This window comes from Excalfactoria chinensis, chromosome 14, assembly GCF_039878825.1.
Source record: "Excalfactoria chinensis isolate bCotChi1 chromosome 14, bCotChi1.hap2, whole genome shotgun sequence".
Classification (NCBI taxonomy): domain Eukaryota; kingdom Metazoa; phylum Chordata; class Aves; order Galliformes; family Phasianidae; genus Excalfactoria; species Excalfactoria chinensis.
The window spans coordinates 2,679,955-2,697,595 of NC_092838.1; the positions used below are offsets into that span (position 1 = coordinate 2,679,955).

The 17,641-nt window shown below is 45.2% G+C and overlaps 1 protein-coding gene across 3 annotated transcripts in view; it reads right to left on the bottom strand.

Moving 5' to 3' along the window:
- Positions 1-17,641, bottom strand: part of CACNA1H (calcium voltage-gated channel subunit alpha1 H) — a 191,115-nt gene that overhangs the window by 72,234 nt on the left and 101,240 nt on the right. For all 3 annotated transcript variants that reach the window (XM_072348953.1, XM_072348954.1, XM_072348951.1), the window contains exons 7-9: positions 15,581-15,896; positions 4,281-4,373; positions 1,592-2,381 (exon numbers count right to left, since the gene is read on the bottom strand). In XM_072348953.1, the coding sequence (XP_072205054.1) occupies positions 1,592-2,381; positions 4,281-4,373; positions 15,581-15,896 (1,199 nt within the window). The remainder of the gene's footprint in view (positions 1-1,591; positions 2,382-4,280; positions 4,374-15,580; positions 15,897-17,641) is intronic.

The window sequence follows — 17,641 nt, forward strand, 5'->3', positions numbered from 1 at the left end:
AGCAGCAGAACCCCTTTTGAGTGCAGAGGACCAAATCTCTGAGCTGAGTGCTGCCTTCCAAGCAACAGCTCTTCTGCTCGTCCTTGGTTTCCCAGCTCCAGACTTCTGTGAGCCTGGACTTTTATCTCAAGGTAAATACGCATTCTCATAATAACCTTCATTAACTTCCATAGTTAAAGATGTACCAGTGATTCATACGAAGCCCTTGCTTAACAACGGAAGAACGCTGCAACTAACCTTGGCCCTTCTGCCCTTCTGCTAAGCTCCCAAAAGTACAGAAATATCCGCCAAAGGCAATTTCTATAAACAATCCACTTCACCCTTTTGTATGGTCACTTAAAAAATATATATATATTAACAAAGACAAGCCAACCAACCTATTTGGCAAGCAACCTTTACTGTGACCTCCCCCAAGCTAGGCTTGGTATTTTTTCAGCACATACATCACCAGGACAAATATTTGTGTCCACGCACAAGCAGATAAACGGTTCTGGAAAACACAGGCATTGATAAAAACAGATGATGAGTTTGTGTTAAAGATATAAAAAATAAAAATGGAAGCCAGATCTTTTTGAGGACTTAAGACTGTTTTTCAGGCTTTGCCTCCAGCTTTGTTCAGAACTGGAGAAAATATGCAAAACAGAAAGCTAAGAGTTGCACATAATCACTACTCCAGCACAGGATGATTTATATCAGAGTGGAGATAAAGCTGCACTAACTAGCAGTGCTATTGTGGTTGCGGTCTGTAGAGATAAGGATGGGACAGAGGTACAAAAGAGTTCTTAATGTGTTTCTTATACACTCAGACTGAATGCATCTCCCAGTCTGCATTAACACTCAGTCCTACATTTCTCCTGCACTGGTGAAGAAGAAGAGGAGAAGCTTTAGAGCTGCAGATCTGCTGCGCTCCTGCTCTCACATGCATCCTTTTCAGGATTAACACAGAGCTAGACTGCAGTGCCCACAGTGCCCACGGGCCTTCCTTCAAACCTTCTGCTCCTTCACTCAAAAAGAAATCCAAGGCCTCAGAGGCCCATTAAAGCAGCACTAAGGCATCTCTAGAAGTATCTGTTGTGGGTCATTTCAATGCCTTCCTGTTTTGAACATCTCATTTCTCCTATACCTCATGCTCCCACACCAGCTCCCGCACGCTATTCCTTTTCAAGACACTTGTTTCACAGCAGCCGAGGCTTCTGTGCTGCACACCTGCAGCCAGCAGGACCATCATTCACCCAAGATGAAATTCCATGGGCTGCAATGATTTGAGGTTGGGTGGAAGCAGTTCAGGATATCACAAGGCACACAAGAAATCCTCAGAAATACACGCTTTGTAACCACAGAAAGGGGTCTGAAGTCATTGCCTTCATCATCCTATACTGTGCTTTACCCAATGACAGCAAATGCTAACAGGAGCACAGCTGTCAGTCCCTCAACCTGTCCTACTTCTGCCTTCCGTGCTCACCTCAGATAGCATTCACAAAACAGCTTGCATCTCCAGCAACCTCCTTGGCTATCCTTAACAACTCTCTTGACCAATTTGCCCTTGACCCCTTAACCCCAAGCAAAAAAAAATCAGCTCATTTGTCCTTACCATGCTCTCCTACCAGTTGCTGCAGCTTCCCATAAGAATCTGTGCCCGAAGTTACAGGGCTATTAACTACAGCCACAGGTGAATTGCCATTCTTCTTTCCTTTAGGAACTGGGACAGAACTGGCTTTGCTAGTTGGTGAAGGCAGGATAGTAGGATAATTCATGTTGCCACGGTTGGAGAGTCCAGTAGTGAGTTTAATGCTTGCAGGAGCATTGGAAGACTTACAGTTCACTTGTGGTCCTTCAACGTGACAGTCCGCGTGGTAAATGCTATGCACAGACTCTGAATCTGGAGGAGGCGCAGGGCTCTGCAAGTTGGGTGATGGAGAAGGGAGCATCAGCTGGCTGCCAGGCTTCATCACCTTGAGTTCCAGGTCGCAGATCTCTGGGTTGGAGCGTGGCCCTCGTGGGCTCCCATTGCTGATGTGGTAGTGGTGGTGATGGTGGTGGTGATGATGGTGGATGAGGTGATGAATGGAGGTGATGCGCTTTTTGCCTCGGCGGCTCTGCCCGTTTGTGGTGTTGTTTGGGTTAACTTTTTTCCTGCGCTTGCTCTGCCAGTTATTGTACAGGCGTACTGTCCGCCGTTTCACCTTCCTGAAGATGTGGCAGATGTACTTCAGCAGCTCCTCGTAGCAGCTACCTGGCTCCGAGAAGCTGGCAATTGTGCTGTCATTGGAGAGATAACGGGCCCGCTGCTCCTGCATCAGCTGGTTCTCCCGCTGCTTTGTTTCAGAAAACTGTGTTGCTATCACAACCAGGCACAAGTTTATCATGAAGAAGGAACCAACCTGAAGCAAACAAAAGGAATTAGCAGGGATTTTACAAAGCAACTCATGCTGTCCAGGCTGGAAGTGTTGTTCTTAGAAATCCTGTGATTTCCAAATGTGCCAAATCTCAGGGTCTGCTCACCAAATGTTATGTCAACACGAGCTTAAGCTGCTAAATTTGTTCCTAAACCGTGTTAAATTATTTTGGCAGTGGCAAAGAAAGCTGTTAACAATAGCCTTCACCACTTCCCTCCTCTCAGCAGTGATGACATTTGCCACTAATGCAGGGTGCATGAAATACAACGTAATCAGTCACTACAGCAAAACAGATCACTAGGAAGAACCCAGCCAATCTGCAAGAAAAGATGGTCTGAAGTCCAATTTGTGCTGTGCTGGGACTGTCTTCCTCTATCACTTCACACCCTGTGTAGGGCATCCTCCTTTCAAGGATTACTATCAGGGTTCACATGCTGTAACGCTGTACTCATGTACCTTTCTGACACAGAGAAACTCATCTCCAGGAGATCTGGTGCTCCTAGAAAGGTCTGATTTACTGTCTTGTTGAACTGATGAGTTCTTAGGTGACAGCAAGTTTTGAAGATGAAGTTCCAAGAATGAGAATGTGAAGTGACCCAGGACTACATCCTTCCCCTCAGCTGGTGAGTCCACAAACTGGATTTTCACCACTTGAGTTCATAAATCAGCCAAAAGAAAATGTCAAATATCCCCCTCAGAGAACCATTCCCCTTAGATATTAAAGAGACTGACGTCAAGAAAGTGACAGTGCTTACATGGCCAAACCTCTGAGTTAGGCTTGGTAGGGAATGCATGGATTTAATCTGGGCCATTGTTTGGTAAAAATCACAGGGGAAGCCAATGGAAGAGCTATTCTCCAGTTTGTAATATCAGCCTGGAGAGAGCTTCAGAAGCAGCCGACCCCAGCCCCCTGTGACCTGGGGGTTAGTCAGATGGCTTCTCTGCAAGGATCCATATGTGGACAAGAACTCAAAAGAGTGGAATGTAAACCTCCATTATGCACGGCCCGTTGCTAAAGGCTCAAACATCACCAGCTTCAGAATGCTATATCCATTATTGGGAGTCTCTTACACTGCCCTGATCCATGCAGCTGTGTGAGCTGTGGTGGTTTGATCTCCAAAGGCCTTCAAAACCACAGAAACAAGGACAGAGCTCTGTGTAACGAACATCCAGTCACAAAACACTTGGAAATGCCCCTGCCCCATGTCCTACTTAACATCCACATGGAACTTGTCCCTTGCACTCCTCCTGACTTAAATGTTTCTTTTCCATAGATGCAGACCCCTGGGGAAGGTTGTGCCCTTTATAAAACAGAAAAAGAACCTTGTCGATGTGGGGTAGCAGCTTCTGAGAGCAACCTCCAGCTCCTTCAATGAATAACACTTTGTTTCTAGAAATGACAGCACTGCAAGACCTCAAAAAGTTGTAATACTATTATTACTCTTGTTCAAAAGGCTCATGTGAAAGTTCAGCAGCTCTTTTGAGTGCTCTTCATTGATAGAAGCTGCCCTCTGACACGCTGAGGAATCTAAAGGAGGAAAAACTGTGTCTTCTCTACTTTTTGTTCTGATTAGCAGTTGCTTGGCCAAGGCACAACCGTTAGGACACACCAAGGTGACAAGTCCAAGACTGGTAGACTATGAGGGAGGGAAGACCATATGGCTTGACAAGCTGTGACTATGCATCACATGTGACACTAGAGAGGACAAAGACTATTGTAGCCAATAACCTGTCCCTGCAGCACTAATCACAGCCTGCATCATTAGACTTCAGAGTGAGAGGAAGTTCTCCCATCCCAAATCCCAGCTGGCTCTCCTCTGTGAAAAGGAAACACCTTTACCCCACAAGGACAAGGAATAGGAGCATTTCACAGTTCATACTTACTATTATAAGCAATATAAAATATATAAAATTGTAAAAAGAATGTGCATCCATCACATAATACATGATGTCAACCCATCCTTCCAGGGTTATAACCTACAGGAAGACAGAGAAAGACAGTGTGAGAATGAGAGTTAACCAGTCAGTCAGTAAACATCAGACTTCTGCTACTTGTCACTCCTCAGCATCTCTCAGGATCCACCCAGACCTGCTGCACTCCCATTCCCAGTTGGCTTAGAATAAACCAAAGGACAGTCTTGAGGTTTCTACACAGATTTGGCACAATAAAAATGATAAAACTATACAAGAAAACATCTGAAATGCTGGTTCAAAGCCAGCACAAATAAATCCCAAGGAAGGGTTACAAGCAAAGCAGAAGTCGCTCTGTACAGAGATCTGGGCCTCTATCTCAGCTCCAGGTTGTGCAACACTACCTGTCAAACTACTAAGGCTTCAAAAAGCCACATTTGTTTCTGCAGAACTGGTCTCTTTGTGATACCTACTGGCTCCCCACTACACCTGCATGGCCAGCATCATAGTGGCAAAGCATCTGAATGGAAAAGAGTTACTTTAATTAAACGGAGAACTGAGTTCATACTTGTTTTCTCAGTCTTCCTTCTCTAAAGGAGAAGCTGCGGATTTAATTAACACCACACAGACTGTGTGCAGAGCAAAGCGAGTGCTGCCATGTAATTTACACTTTTTATTTAGATAAAACATACCAAACTTCTAGTGCCGTCTTGCTAGCGATGCTAGAGCTGAAATTCCAGCACAACTTCCAACAAAATCAAAGCTCCTTCTGAATGTACTTGCACCACTGTACCCCTAGCACAAAACCCAGGATTACCTGCAGCCTCCAATTTCAGTGGCATCATTTCCAAGTTTAACTACACTCACAATGATGGGACTGAAACATCAGTCTGCTTCTGCACTGTGTGTGAATTAGCTTGTTGGGAACAAGGAAAGGATCAAGCCTGAGCAGTACAGATGGCTGTCTATATGGACAGCACAGGAAAGAAGGCCAACAAAGCACTTGTCAAAGCAGTGAATAAACAATGCTCTTTTCACACCTGGAGCATCAGGGCAAAATGTTTTCAGAGAAGTCAGACACGAATCTTTGCCACTTTTTTCCCCTTTTTGTTTATTTGTTTGTCCCTGGTAGAGCTGCAAGAAGCTCCTTGGTATGGGTCTTTGGGATATGACCATATCTGCAAAAAAGGGAGAGCACTGCTGTGCTCACAACCATCATTCCCCACAGCCTGCCTGAGATGTTAAAGCTCATGAATGCTGGAAGAGAGAGATTTTACCCCCACTTGATTCCTTTCACCTTGAAGTCAATGCAATGACTACTTACCAAATACTTTTCAAACCCAGTTCCTGTGTTGAAGCACACATAACTACTGTGCAGCAGGGTGAGAATGAACCATCCCCAGTACTCAACCCCTCTGCAGCCAGCCTGCAGCCAGACCCACGCAAACACTGATAAAGGTCATCTGCCAATGATCAGGTACAAATTGTCTCTGCAGCCATTACACACTGTCAGCGCTGCTAAAGACTTGGAGCATCTGGATCTGATGACATGCTGGCTGCATTTAAACAAACTGCACCCACCTCTCCTGGTCCCCATTACACACGTTAGATAAAAATCACATCCTTATACAGGTATTAGAGAGTAATGCTCTGGTGCCATGGATTTAACAAAAATAACCCCAACAACCTTTACTCTTAGTCAACATGAATCCCAGAGATTGATCTCTGATAGGAAGCATTCAGCAACAGACACACCTTGTGTGGGGATGCAAGGGCTGCTACTCGCCCTGACTCTGAGAATAGGCTAAGCTATCTGGGCAGACACTGGCAGTAATCACTCAGTTCAGTGGTGTGAAACAGACAGGCAATCAAACTCAAACTGCCCTTTCCTATCTTTCATTTAACACAGTTGAAATAGAGAGTAGAGTTCTTTCCAGCCCCATCCCTTGCATGCATGGCAGCAAAGCATCTCCACTCAGTGCACGCGTAAGCTGATGAAGAAAATGGAAGGATCTCACTGGGACACAAGGGTAAGCCAAATCACTGCCAGCTATACAAGAAACTCCTTTGTGCTGTTCGAAGTCCCCTCCTTCCATCCCCCCTTCTCCTCGGCTACAGGGGCATTTCAGCACAGCTGCCATAGCAGGTGCTCTGACCATTTACACTCAGGGATGAAAAACGAGCTCGGGGACTCCAAACGTATCAGCTGCATTTGGCTGGCCATTCTCAAATCAAATGTATTAAGCAGATAAAACACAGCCCTCTCTACAAAAGGAGTTACCTGAGGGCTGCCATTGGGTTTCTGCAGGCACTGCCAGCTCCCACCTGGGAAAAGCAGCCTAGAGAAGTGTGAGAGCCAACCCAACGTTTATCAAAGTATTTTTCTTGCATGCTAGACAGCAATTGCAGCAAGAATCAATCAACGTGCCACATTTCTCCTCTGGAGGGCTCATCCAGCTTTCAGAATATTTAAGATGTAATTAGAATTTGCATTATTTACTACTCACTTGTAAACCAAGTGGGACACGGGAGGAATAAACAGACCGCTGGGCTTTTGTTCTCCTGTTTGACATCTTTGTGGATTCATTCTCGGACTCATCACCCAGTATAAATGCAGCAGTACCTACGGGAGGATTCCCGAGCTGCCGAGGATTACAGAGTACTAGCAATTGTGTAAGAGAGCGTGCTAACAGACATCTGCCTTCTTTTTTTAATCAAATAGCTCCAGAGAAATGCAGGACAACACACATGCGTGGCCACCTGTCTGGACTGAAACAGTCTCTATGACTTTTATAGCCCGATTCTTGCCATGCTGAGGACTTCTTTCATGCTGTCCTTTAAAGGACTCCCAATGACTTCACATGTGCGTTTCTATCTGCTCCACGAACTCACTGCATGTACCCAGCAGGGCCTTGGTGTAAACGGGAACCTGGCCATTTGAATCAGCCAACAGCTGGTCTATCCACCACAAACTGAATTCCTTAACTATTTCTGGAACCAAGACAGAGGCATTTGCACTGGTGCAAGGTTCACTGCTGCGGCACAGACTTTGATCCTACACATTTATTCTCAGACCAGATGAATCCAAAGGGAAAGCTAAAAACTCCTTTTATTCTCTCCAGAATTCCATGAACACTGATACATCTTTTTCAGTACTACGTGGACTACTGTCCCTCCCTCGGGGCCTCTTGAATGCAATACCACCTACTTTGCTAAGAAGAAATGACTTCTTCCACTCCGCAGTTTCCAATCTGATTAATCCACTTGATGGCAGCTCCCGCATTTGGCCCTCCAAGCTCTCTATAGATGTTTTCCAAGGACCTGGAGCACCTTTCCCGTGCTTTCCAAACTCAGCAATCCATTCTCAGTAATGAAATTAAGTCTAAGCCATGGCTGCTCGCAGACAGACATATAACGCAGCCCCTCCAAATGCACCAGTTCAAAACTTCCAATAAATGCAACATGTAATCATTTATCAACAGAGATAAGATGGCAAGAAACACGCTTTCTAATTCTGCCCTGATGAAAAAGATGTGCAAGATACATGGCACACTAAAATCATCAGCTGTAGGGAAACAACCAAAAGATTCAATTAAGATGACTGGCAAGGTTGCCCTCGGGAGAGCTGCCAACTGCATTTGCATGCAGCAGACCTGGAGGGAAAGGAGACATTGCCCCCTTTGCACAGGGTAAGGATTTTGGCCTCCAAAGGACTGAGGGTCTGGCCAGAGAATAGAGCCATCACCAAACCTCTGGCAGATACTGTGTGATGCTCAGTGCAGTCCTTGCCTACTCACTCAGTCCTGTAGCCCTTACACAGCACAGGCAGGGGTAGGATATGCTATTTTTCTCCCATTTATACCTTTGAGGTCAAGTACTAAAGCCCCGAGTCTTGCATCTGAGCCTCTCTCCCATCAGCACGAGGATTTAACTGAAAGCTCACTGATGTGAATGGAAAGACAGATTTTGACTTCATCAATCTTCAGCTCCTCCATGCAGTTCCCAGTCTGGCGTTCCCCCATCACCACATTCAGATGGGTAGGAGGAGAGCGGACAGTTGGATCTTATTTTTAAGTCTCCTGCTCCGTGATTCTGCTTCTCTCCGTTTGCTCATACCACAATAATCTCATCAGCTCTCAGAAAGATGCTCATCTGATTTATAGCAGCATAACTGGGGACAGAATCTAGTCGAGCTAATCAGAATCAATGTGATACTCCAGAGTGAAAATCACAAGGGAGATGCAGATTAAAGACACTGGCAATTAACTCAGACCTCCTCATTGTTCCCTGGGAGACAGAAAGTTTACATTGTCTTTTTTTTTTTCTTGGGGTCACATGAAAGGTCTCCGCAGAACAATTTCTTTTATTATCCCAAGGAGTTTTCACCATAAAAATCCCCGTCCTTGTGCTCTGCCAACATTTTTTGCAAGTTCTTGGCTATAATCCATCCAAGAGCAGGTTATTTTTTCCTTCAGTGTCGGTTAAGAAAAAGGGGGAAAAAAAAATAATAATAAAGAAGTAATTACCCAGGGAAGGGAAAAACTGCACCAAAACACCAGAATTCCACTCTAAGCTCTTCCAATTGGCAAAGCCAAACAACTGAACTCTTTTCAGTATATTAGGAAGCACTGATGGCTCCTGCCGGATGGACTGCCACAGACAAACCAACCTCAAAGTGCCACTGATGAACTGAAGGTAGTTAGGAAGACTGGTGTGATTCTAAGAACCAAAGGTACAGCATACAGAACTCCAAGCTACCCCAGAGGCTGCACCTTTCTTATGGTAGGATTTCACTTCTGTGATCTCCCAAACCAGCTTCATGTGCAGAAACGGCCTCCTTAAGCACAGGAACCCAAATCAGTACATTGCACTTTGATCAACCTCCATAAAACACACCCTGGGTTGACTTTAGAATTGCAGGTGCTTGTTCAGCTCAGCACCCAACTGGAGCAGGAGGTGAGAGACAGAGAAACCCAAGTGTTTCCAAACCATTGGAAGTGTTCATCTTCATTCATATAAACAATTTGCACTTAGCCTTTTTTTTTTTTTTGGCCTAAACGAGGTCCTTTGGGGACAAGATGGTCATTATCTGCAACAAAATCAATTATGCTAAACTGAACAGCAACTGAGTGCTGTCATGATTATTCCATTTTGTTGGTTTTGTTTCTCTACTTTTATCTCATTTCCCTGGCCGGGCAGCAATACTTTTTTTTCTACAAACCTCATCGAGACAAGATACAACAACATAAACTCTGAAAGCTATTAATTACTGTGATGCTCTCAGTAAGTTTTATAAGGCCTCCAGCATTCATCTCAGAAAGCCTCTTATCTATATGCTTTGTCCTCTCTGGAGCATCAATTTGGCTAGCAAGCACTGGGCAGCGAATAATGGAGTATTCCTCTTCTGGATGCAGCACACTTGGCAGCTAATCAAATCACTATTTTTGAAGTCAATTTCATAATTTTAATTATTTCCCCGTGACACACATTGTTAAGTAACCTGTGTGGTCAGAAAAACAGGGTTTATTGTATTCTGAGTAACGGCCTTTGGACAGATGCTTCTTCCTTCACTTTAAGGACTTGCTCACTTAGCAAAGATTAAGCGGTTCCTGTATGAACTGGGAGTCTTGCAAAGCACGCATCTGATCTGAAAAGCTGCAAAACAGAAAGCAAATGGAAACGGTGTAACCTTGCATTTGTTTTGGGTTAGTGACAACCTCTCAAGTTTGCTCCATGGAAGTGCGGTCCCTGGCCAACACTACCAAATCACAGCGGATCCCAAAAAGCAGAGCGCAGCCAGCATGAAATGAAGTTGGGCAGGTCGTGATGTTATGGGTGGCTCTGAACATTGTGAAACTGAACTGAAGAGCTTAAAGTGGCATCAAACCACAGCAATTCCTGCTGCACAATAAAGGTTTGTTGCTGTCTCCCCATTTAGTGATAAATAATGCAAGATCCTCATCTGACAGCAAAAACATCCCTGATTTCAGATGACTGCTGCTTATAACAAATCACATCTCAGTCCATATTCATGAGGTTTGATTTACTGGGATAATTATCCTGTCTTCATTGTTTGTGTAAAGTATCTTATGCACAGGGAATGTACTTAACTGCTTAACTTCAGCAATAACGAGTCCATTATCATATAGAGCCATAAATCAGAGTTTCATAGCAAAGCTGAAAGATGAAGCACCTGCAACAAAAAGGCAGCCTACGCCAGACTGAGAGCCTTGCTGAAAGCTGAACCACTGGGACCTGCAGCAGTTTGGGGTACTAAGCCCAACACAGACAGCAAGGATTTTTATCACTAATATTACTCCAGAAAGCCACAGCTTGCTGCACAAGCCCCACATTGGTGGGCCTGGTCCTGAAATCAGGATAACTCTGGCTTGTGCTATGTGGGACAATTCCTCCAAGCCTTCAAAATCAAAGGTTTTTCAAAGGCAACTAGTCCTTCCTCTTGGAAGCACATTCTGAGATGCCTTAAAGGGGCTGGATATTTTTAGATTGGGTATTCAGCATGAAAGTTCTTCAAATGCAACAAATGACGTTTAGTGTGCTGGCCAAATTAAGAAACAACACCAACAAAACACCAACAAAACACCAACAAAACTCAAACCCTATCATTTAGATGATGGCCAAAACTTCTCGCCCATCTCAGCACTGCTGACACACATCTCCAGTTTAATGACACACTTGCCTGGTTTAAAGAATGAAATGCCTGACCAAGAAAAGTCCCTTTTGGGCCAAAAAATATTATCAATTCAACAAACTCTTAAAACAAGGGCACCCAAAGTGACAGCTGCTTCTGAAAAGCGTGGCCCACAGGACTACGTGTTGCATGCATACACAGAATCGCAGTTGGAAGCCTCAGGCTATTTCCACTTCCTTCTGTTTCATAAAATAGCCATAGAATCATAGCACGGTTTGGGTGTGTAGGGACCCACATCCAGCAGATCACAGCATGGAACAGTATTTTACAGAGAAATGGGAAAAATGGACCTTCCCCCTTCCAAACCTGGAATCTCATCCCATGATGTGAAGCTCCTCAGCTGACCCATCTGCAGGACAGTGAGCAAGGTAGGCACTGTGATGGCAGCAGTCAGTAGCACAGAGACAAAACAAGCTCCCCATCAGCACACGGAGCAGTGAATCAATCCGTGATTAGATTGAGATAGCTCGCACAAGTTCCCAGGAGCTTTTCTCTTCTGATGTACTGGAGCATAGGAAAGGGAGTTTCACATGCAAACAAAAGGACCATGTCAGCAGGTGGCCAGCAGCAGGTGGCTGTCACTGCAGGCTGTCACACTGCTCAGGCAGCCTGCCGTTGTCTCCAGAGTACAGCATCCATAGGAGGACAAATGAAGGAGGAAGTGGGTACCACATCCCCAACTTCCCATCCCAAACTTTTCTTTTTGAGCAGGTCACCACACCTACAGGGCTGTGACACACTCCTAGCTTCAGTGAACCAGGTGCAATGAGCTCTCCACCTCCTAAGCACGCCGTCAAGATAACTCCTCAACCTCTTGCTGCTGCTGACAGTTCCTTTAATGCTGCTCTATTTCCAGACATCTTTAAGAAGGTGATTCAGCTTTTCCTTTCTTGGGCATTCTCATCATGTCGTGCGCCTGCTGGGCTGTCTTCAGCTCTCATGAGCACGACCAGGTTTTTCTTTCCTCCTTCTGACAGCAGTAAGGGAGATGCTGAATGCAAAGCAGTATCCTCTGAGAATTCCCTCGCTAGGGCCTTCTGATGATGGGCCAGAGATGTGTTACCTGTAGGACTTGATTAACTTGTTAACGGAGATGTCTTCTTACAGCGAAGCCTCGTAGAAGCAATATGCACTCAGAAGCCAGGAAGAGAGTCACGAATCCAAGAGCTGCATCCAGATAGTAATTTCAAGAGGATCTTCTAAGGAAGCCCCCGTGGAAAATGCAGATATTTCTGGAATGCATCATATTAAGAGGGAGCCACAGAAAAGGAAAACCAGCCCTCACCAGTAGTGTCCTGACCCCTCAAGTTGCCAAGTATTTGTGTTGGACAAACATTTCCTTAAGCTTGCTCTCAAAACTCAGTCCTTGCACCTACACCCTTGAAGGAGGCACAGAGGAGGTTTGTTCCCTTGATCTCCCCTTGTATTGTATATATAATGGGGTTTCTGCAATCAGGCCTGGCTGCTCCAGGCTGATGGCTGTGAACATGGCAGCGTTTTGGTTCTTCCACTGAGGCTGTCACTAATTCAAATTGAATTGGACTTTGGTTAGGTGAGTAATTCATCATTTGCAGTGTGACAATACCTATAATTACTGCTCTTATTGTTATGGCTGAAATTCTTATGCAGTGAAGGGATCTTAATATCATGCCAAACCCCACAGTTAATTTAAGTTCTATCTCCTTTCATTTATTCTCTAATAAGCTAATTAGTTCATATAATTTGCCATTGAACGTGCCTTTGTAACAAATATATACATGAATTAGTCTATTACACAACAAATGAGGGGAATCAAAACATGAATCACTTTCAGGATTACATAAGGAATTATCATCCTTGCAAACACCCATGGATGCAGCACTGGGTTGGCTCTCCTGTTTGATGCTTCTTGCTCTTATGCTTAGGTCAGCAATGTCTGTCACTGTCTGCTGTGCCCCACCATGTGTCCCATCTGTATGCCAGGTTACCTGCAACTTTAGGATCACTACTGCAAAGCAAAATGTCTTTCAACTCAGCTTCTCAAATCCAAACTCTGGCAACTGAGAAAGCTCAGTCACGCTGCTAGCTTCCTGCACTGGCATCCCATCCACAAGGATCAGAGAAATGCAGATTGTCTTGTCAAAGTCTGCTTTTGGTTTTGTTTGTTTGCAGACCGCACAGCATCAGTCTGCCCTTGAAAACTCATGGGCACAACTTGCAGTCACCGTACTCAGAAGATTCCTTCCCTATTTCACCTGTGGGGCTCATTTCACCAATCTGCCTTCTGACAGCTCTTAAACCGTGCTAGATTTCAAACTCATTTGGGATAAATCATGAGGGATGCTTTATCCAGCTGAGTCTTAAGACTGCCATTATGCAAACGGGAGGCTCGCCAGCCCTTGAGGTTCAGTCCTCTGTCATAACCCTTGCAAAGTACCACGTATTCATTATTCCCCAGAAGGGCTCAGGACAATTGGATCCGTCTCATTCAGAGCACAGCAGAGTGCTTTCTGCCTGGTAATTCAATACCAACTCGCAGGGAAGCTCCCAGGCTACGAAAGCCATCAGTTCTACTTTCTGCACTCCTTCCTCTGAGGCCTCATCTAACTGCTGACCTGGTGCTACCCAGCCTCAGTATTAAAAGTAACGAGAGCACGACTCAACAGCTTTATTTGTTAAATGTTCTCTGCTTATAGCAATTGTTTTGATCCAGCACCCAACCTCTTGCAGTAATGCTTTACTCTTTCCACACCCAAGCTAAGCAACCACCTTACTCCCAGCAGCTGCTTCTTTACTTAAGAGTTATATTGTTCTCATTTCCTATTCCGAAAACTCAGAGAGGGCAAGGGAATACAGATGTAAGAGCCTTGTTTGTCTGGAAACACTCTTTAGCATTTGGATGGCCTAAGTGGCATTAAATTCATCCATAAACATGCCGGTATGGGCTGAAGTGACCTATAGGTGCAAGATCCAACTTTGCCAGACCCTTTGCTCTTTCCAAAGGTACCAGCTGAAATCTTTGCAGGTTAAAAGCTGCACATTTTCAGGCCACGTGTACTGGAGAAATGGAATACCAACACGAAACGAAGGCTTGCTGCCTGCAAATCTGCTCGGGAAGTTCAAAGGAAGCAGGAGCCCTGGAGAAGCACCTGCTCAATCTCAGTGCACTCGCACAGGCAGCCTGCAACACATTGGCCTCTGCCCTTTGTCTGGAAAGAGCATTGTTGCCTTGTGGTGGGAGCCACAGAGGACCTCCTTGGGTAAATCCATCAACTTGTGTGAGAGCAGGAGAAGGAGAAAACAAGTGCAGCCAGAAACCCACCTAACACACATGCTTTGATTTCCCTCTTTCCTTCATGCAGCACTCACTACCAGTCAGGATTCTCTTGTGACATGTTAATTCCAGGAAAGAACCCAAGCATCTTTTAAAACAGCTTATCAGAGACGTGAGGTCTGTCTGAGCCCTTCTGGGTTTGGTTTTGAGCCCCTGACACCAGCAACAGTGCAATTTGAGTTGTGCTGCTGTGAGAGCAAACAAGATGCTCAGAGCAAGCAAACGCCTCTTCGCAGCTCTCAGATAAAATGACAAGTTATTATGTTCATATTATAATATGAAACCAGAAGGAAATTCGGCAGTGGAATTTAGAGAGGTGAATGAGCAATTACTTGTCATTAAGAAAACTGAAAGGAGATTGTCTCTCTTTCAGGAATAGACGTCACCTGCTCTTCAGGAAGACCAAATAAAATAGGACGTGTAGCAGAAAGCACAAAGAAATCAGCATCAAGAACAAACTGCAAAATAAAGACTGAAAACCACGCACAGCTCGTTTCAAATCCACCAGCTCTATGAGACCACAGCCTTGGGACTGTGCAGATGAACTCTGCATTGTTCCAGAGCTACAGATGCACTGGAAACGCTTCAGTTCTGGAGTATGCCTTATCATTTGCCACCCGTGAATTGCTCCCCAGCCTGAGAGCCAGCAGCACTGTGGTCTCCAGTGCAGAGCTGTACAAGAGTGGATCAAGTCAGACTCCAGCCCTACATAAGCAGACATCTCTTCCCACATATTCTACCCAGAACAGTCTGTTTGGGTTATTTCCTCCTCCCCATAGCATACCATGCTAACCAGTATGACCTTGTAACTCTTGATTCAGGCCGAAATGTTGCCATCATGCTAGCTGTTACATTTCAGAACAACATTAAATCTTGCTTAAGGATGTAGACATTTTTCTCCATTTCCTGATACTGCAGCAATAAATAAGGACCCCAGCTCTCAAAGAGATTTCCTTCTTAGGATTTATCCAGGTCTAATCTGCAGTGCCACAACTTGCCAGATTTTTGTCTGCCCAAAGCATTTCCCCCCCTCTTCCAGAACACTGAAAAGTGGCCATTCCCTCACTCTCTCCAAGTGCTCTCTTGGAGCACTGGTGCACAGTGTCTGATTCATTTACTCTACATGTCTTTATGTGCAGTTTCATGCAGGTGGCAAGCAAATTCCTTTCTCCACTGAGGCACTGATCAAAATCCTCCCAAGCAAAGGATGACAAAACAAAGAAACAAGAAACCTTTAGAGAATCATACCTGAAATATAGCTATCCAGGCATAGCCAATATTATCAAAATTGATAGCTCCATTGTGTGGGTTTACATCCCCTGCCATGCATACGTTGTAATACTGGTTCCAGTTTATGCAGGCATTCTTGCTGCTGAAATCAGGGTTGTATAAATTTGGGGTGTAGGAGTCCATGCTCAAGGTGCACTCCACCTTGTACTCCTTCCTGGTTGGGATGTTGGAGCATTTCTGCATGCCGTTCTCACGATGGGATGAGCAGATGAATGGATTCTCCTCTGCTTCGTCTGTGCGGTAGTACGGATGCAGGAAGGTAAGGTTATACGTCCTGGAGGGGAAGAAGGAAAGATGGATGAGAACAGATTGTCAGAGAGGTGGCAGTGCTCCATCCCTGCATATACCCACAGTCAGGCTGAGTGGGGCTCTGAGCACTGATGGAGCTGTGGGTGTCCCTGCTCAGTGCAGGGAGTGGGACCAGATGGCCTTTAAAAGTCCTTTCCAGCTTAAAGCATTCTGTGAAGGGCTGCTCTCTACAGAACAAAACAGATCTTCCTGCAGCTCCACACAACAGCTGCCATCTCACAGCTATACCCCCCAATATCATCTCTCTCTGTGCTGTGTCCACTCCACAGCTGTGTCCTTGGAGTCAGGAGCACCAGTGCCCATCATGCAGGGCAAACCCAGCACCTGCTCCTCAGCACACAGAGCAACCAAAGAGAAGCAAGACTGATAAATACTTCTAAAAACATCATTTATGCTGCCTCTTTCCATGGCCAAAAGTAAGACCCTGAGTCTGGACCGTATCTCATCAGTAGGAGGACAAGGTCCCAGTGACTACATCCCTCTGAAGTTCCTCAATTTTGCCTGCAAATCCCAAAGCCCAGCAACTCAATGCCAATTCCTCCCATTTCCATCTCATCAGACAGGGGACAGCAAGTCACAGCTGAGACGTCAGCCCTGACCATTGCCTATAAAGCTGTTTGCTTACAGCATCCTGTAAGGCTCCAGTGATCTTTCAGTTAAATATCACCCTGAGTTTTCTGAGTGAGCAAATGAGGCAAGACTGCTGACAGCTGAAATGAAGTGGTAAAGAGAGAGGAAAAAAGCAGCCCAGGTGCTTCCTAAAAGCCAGGGCTGGTAACTTTCTGTTTTCAGCTAAGGATTTTAAGAGAGCTCTTCATGATTCTCAGATCATGCTTCAGATGACCCGGAGGCAAAGCAGCTTTCCAAGAAATTTCCCCCTCAGCACGTCTCCAGGATGAGTGAGCTGAACTTTAATAAGGAGAGAGGCAGCTATGGGCATCCTTCTGTTCTTACAGAAGGAAAAAGCCCACGTTAACAGGAACTGGATGCTGATTTAATTGGCCTGGATAAAGTTATAAAGCTCTGTTAGAGAGAAGACAAGCAAGTTCTCTAATTGCAGCACGGCAGGGATGTGCCTTTTCCAAGCAGTGTACTGAGTCCAGGCCTCTCCATGCCAATGGATGAGCATTTGTGGGGCACATCAGCACTCACTGCAGAAGTGCTGCTCAAAGCAAGAAGGTGAGAAGACCTCCAGCAGCAGATCTGCTGTGCTCAGAGAGGCGGGGATCTAAGATTCAAGGATCAAGCAAGAGATAGGGGAAAAAGCAACACAAATCACATGACCAAGCGAGATGTGGGTTGCAGATGAGCAGGTAATTCTTCAAGATAGGACAGCTGTATTTTTTTTTTTCTTTCAGTCTGTTCTGAATGTTCCCAACTACTGAATACGTGCAGTTCTAATGATTGCCAAGCAAGCGATATTTTGTATGATGGCCTGAAATTGCTCCCCATAACCCCTGAGTAAAGCAGGAGTCACTCGGCAACTGCTCTTTAGGAGAAAGCAATTGCTGCAGGGCACAGCCAATGGGAAATGAGCCCTGAACAACTTTCCTGAACAACTTTTTCCTCTGTCAATGAATTACCTGAGATGGGTGCTGAGATTCATCCAGCTGCAAGAGGAGCACAGCAGAGGAATTGGGTATTGTTGGCTGTGAATAACAACTCATTCAGCAGCTATTCGCCTCCCATCACACAACACTCCCATTTCCC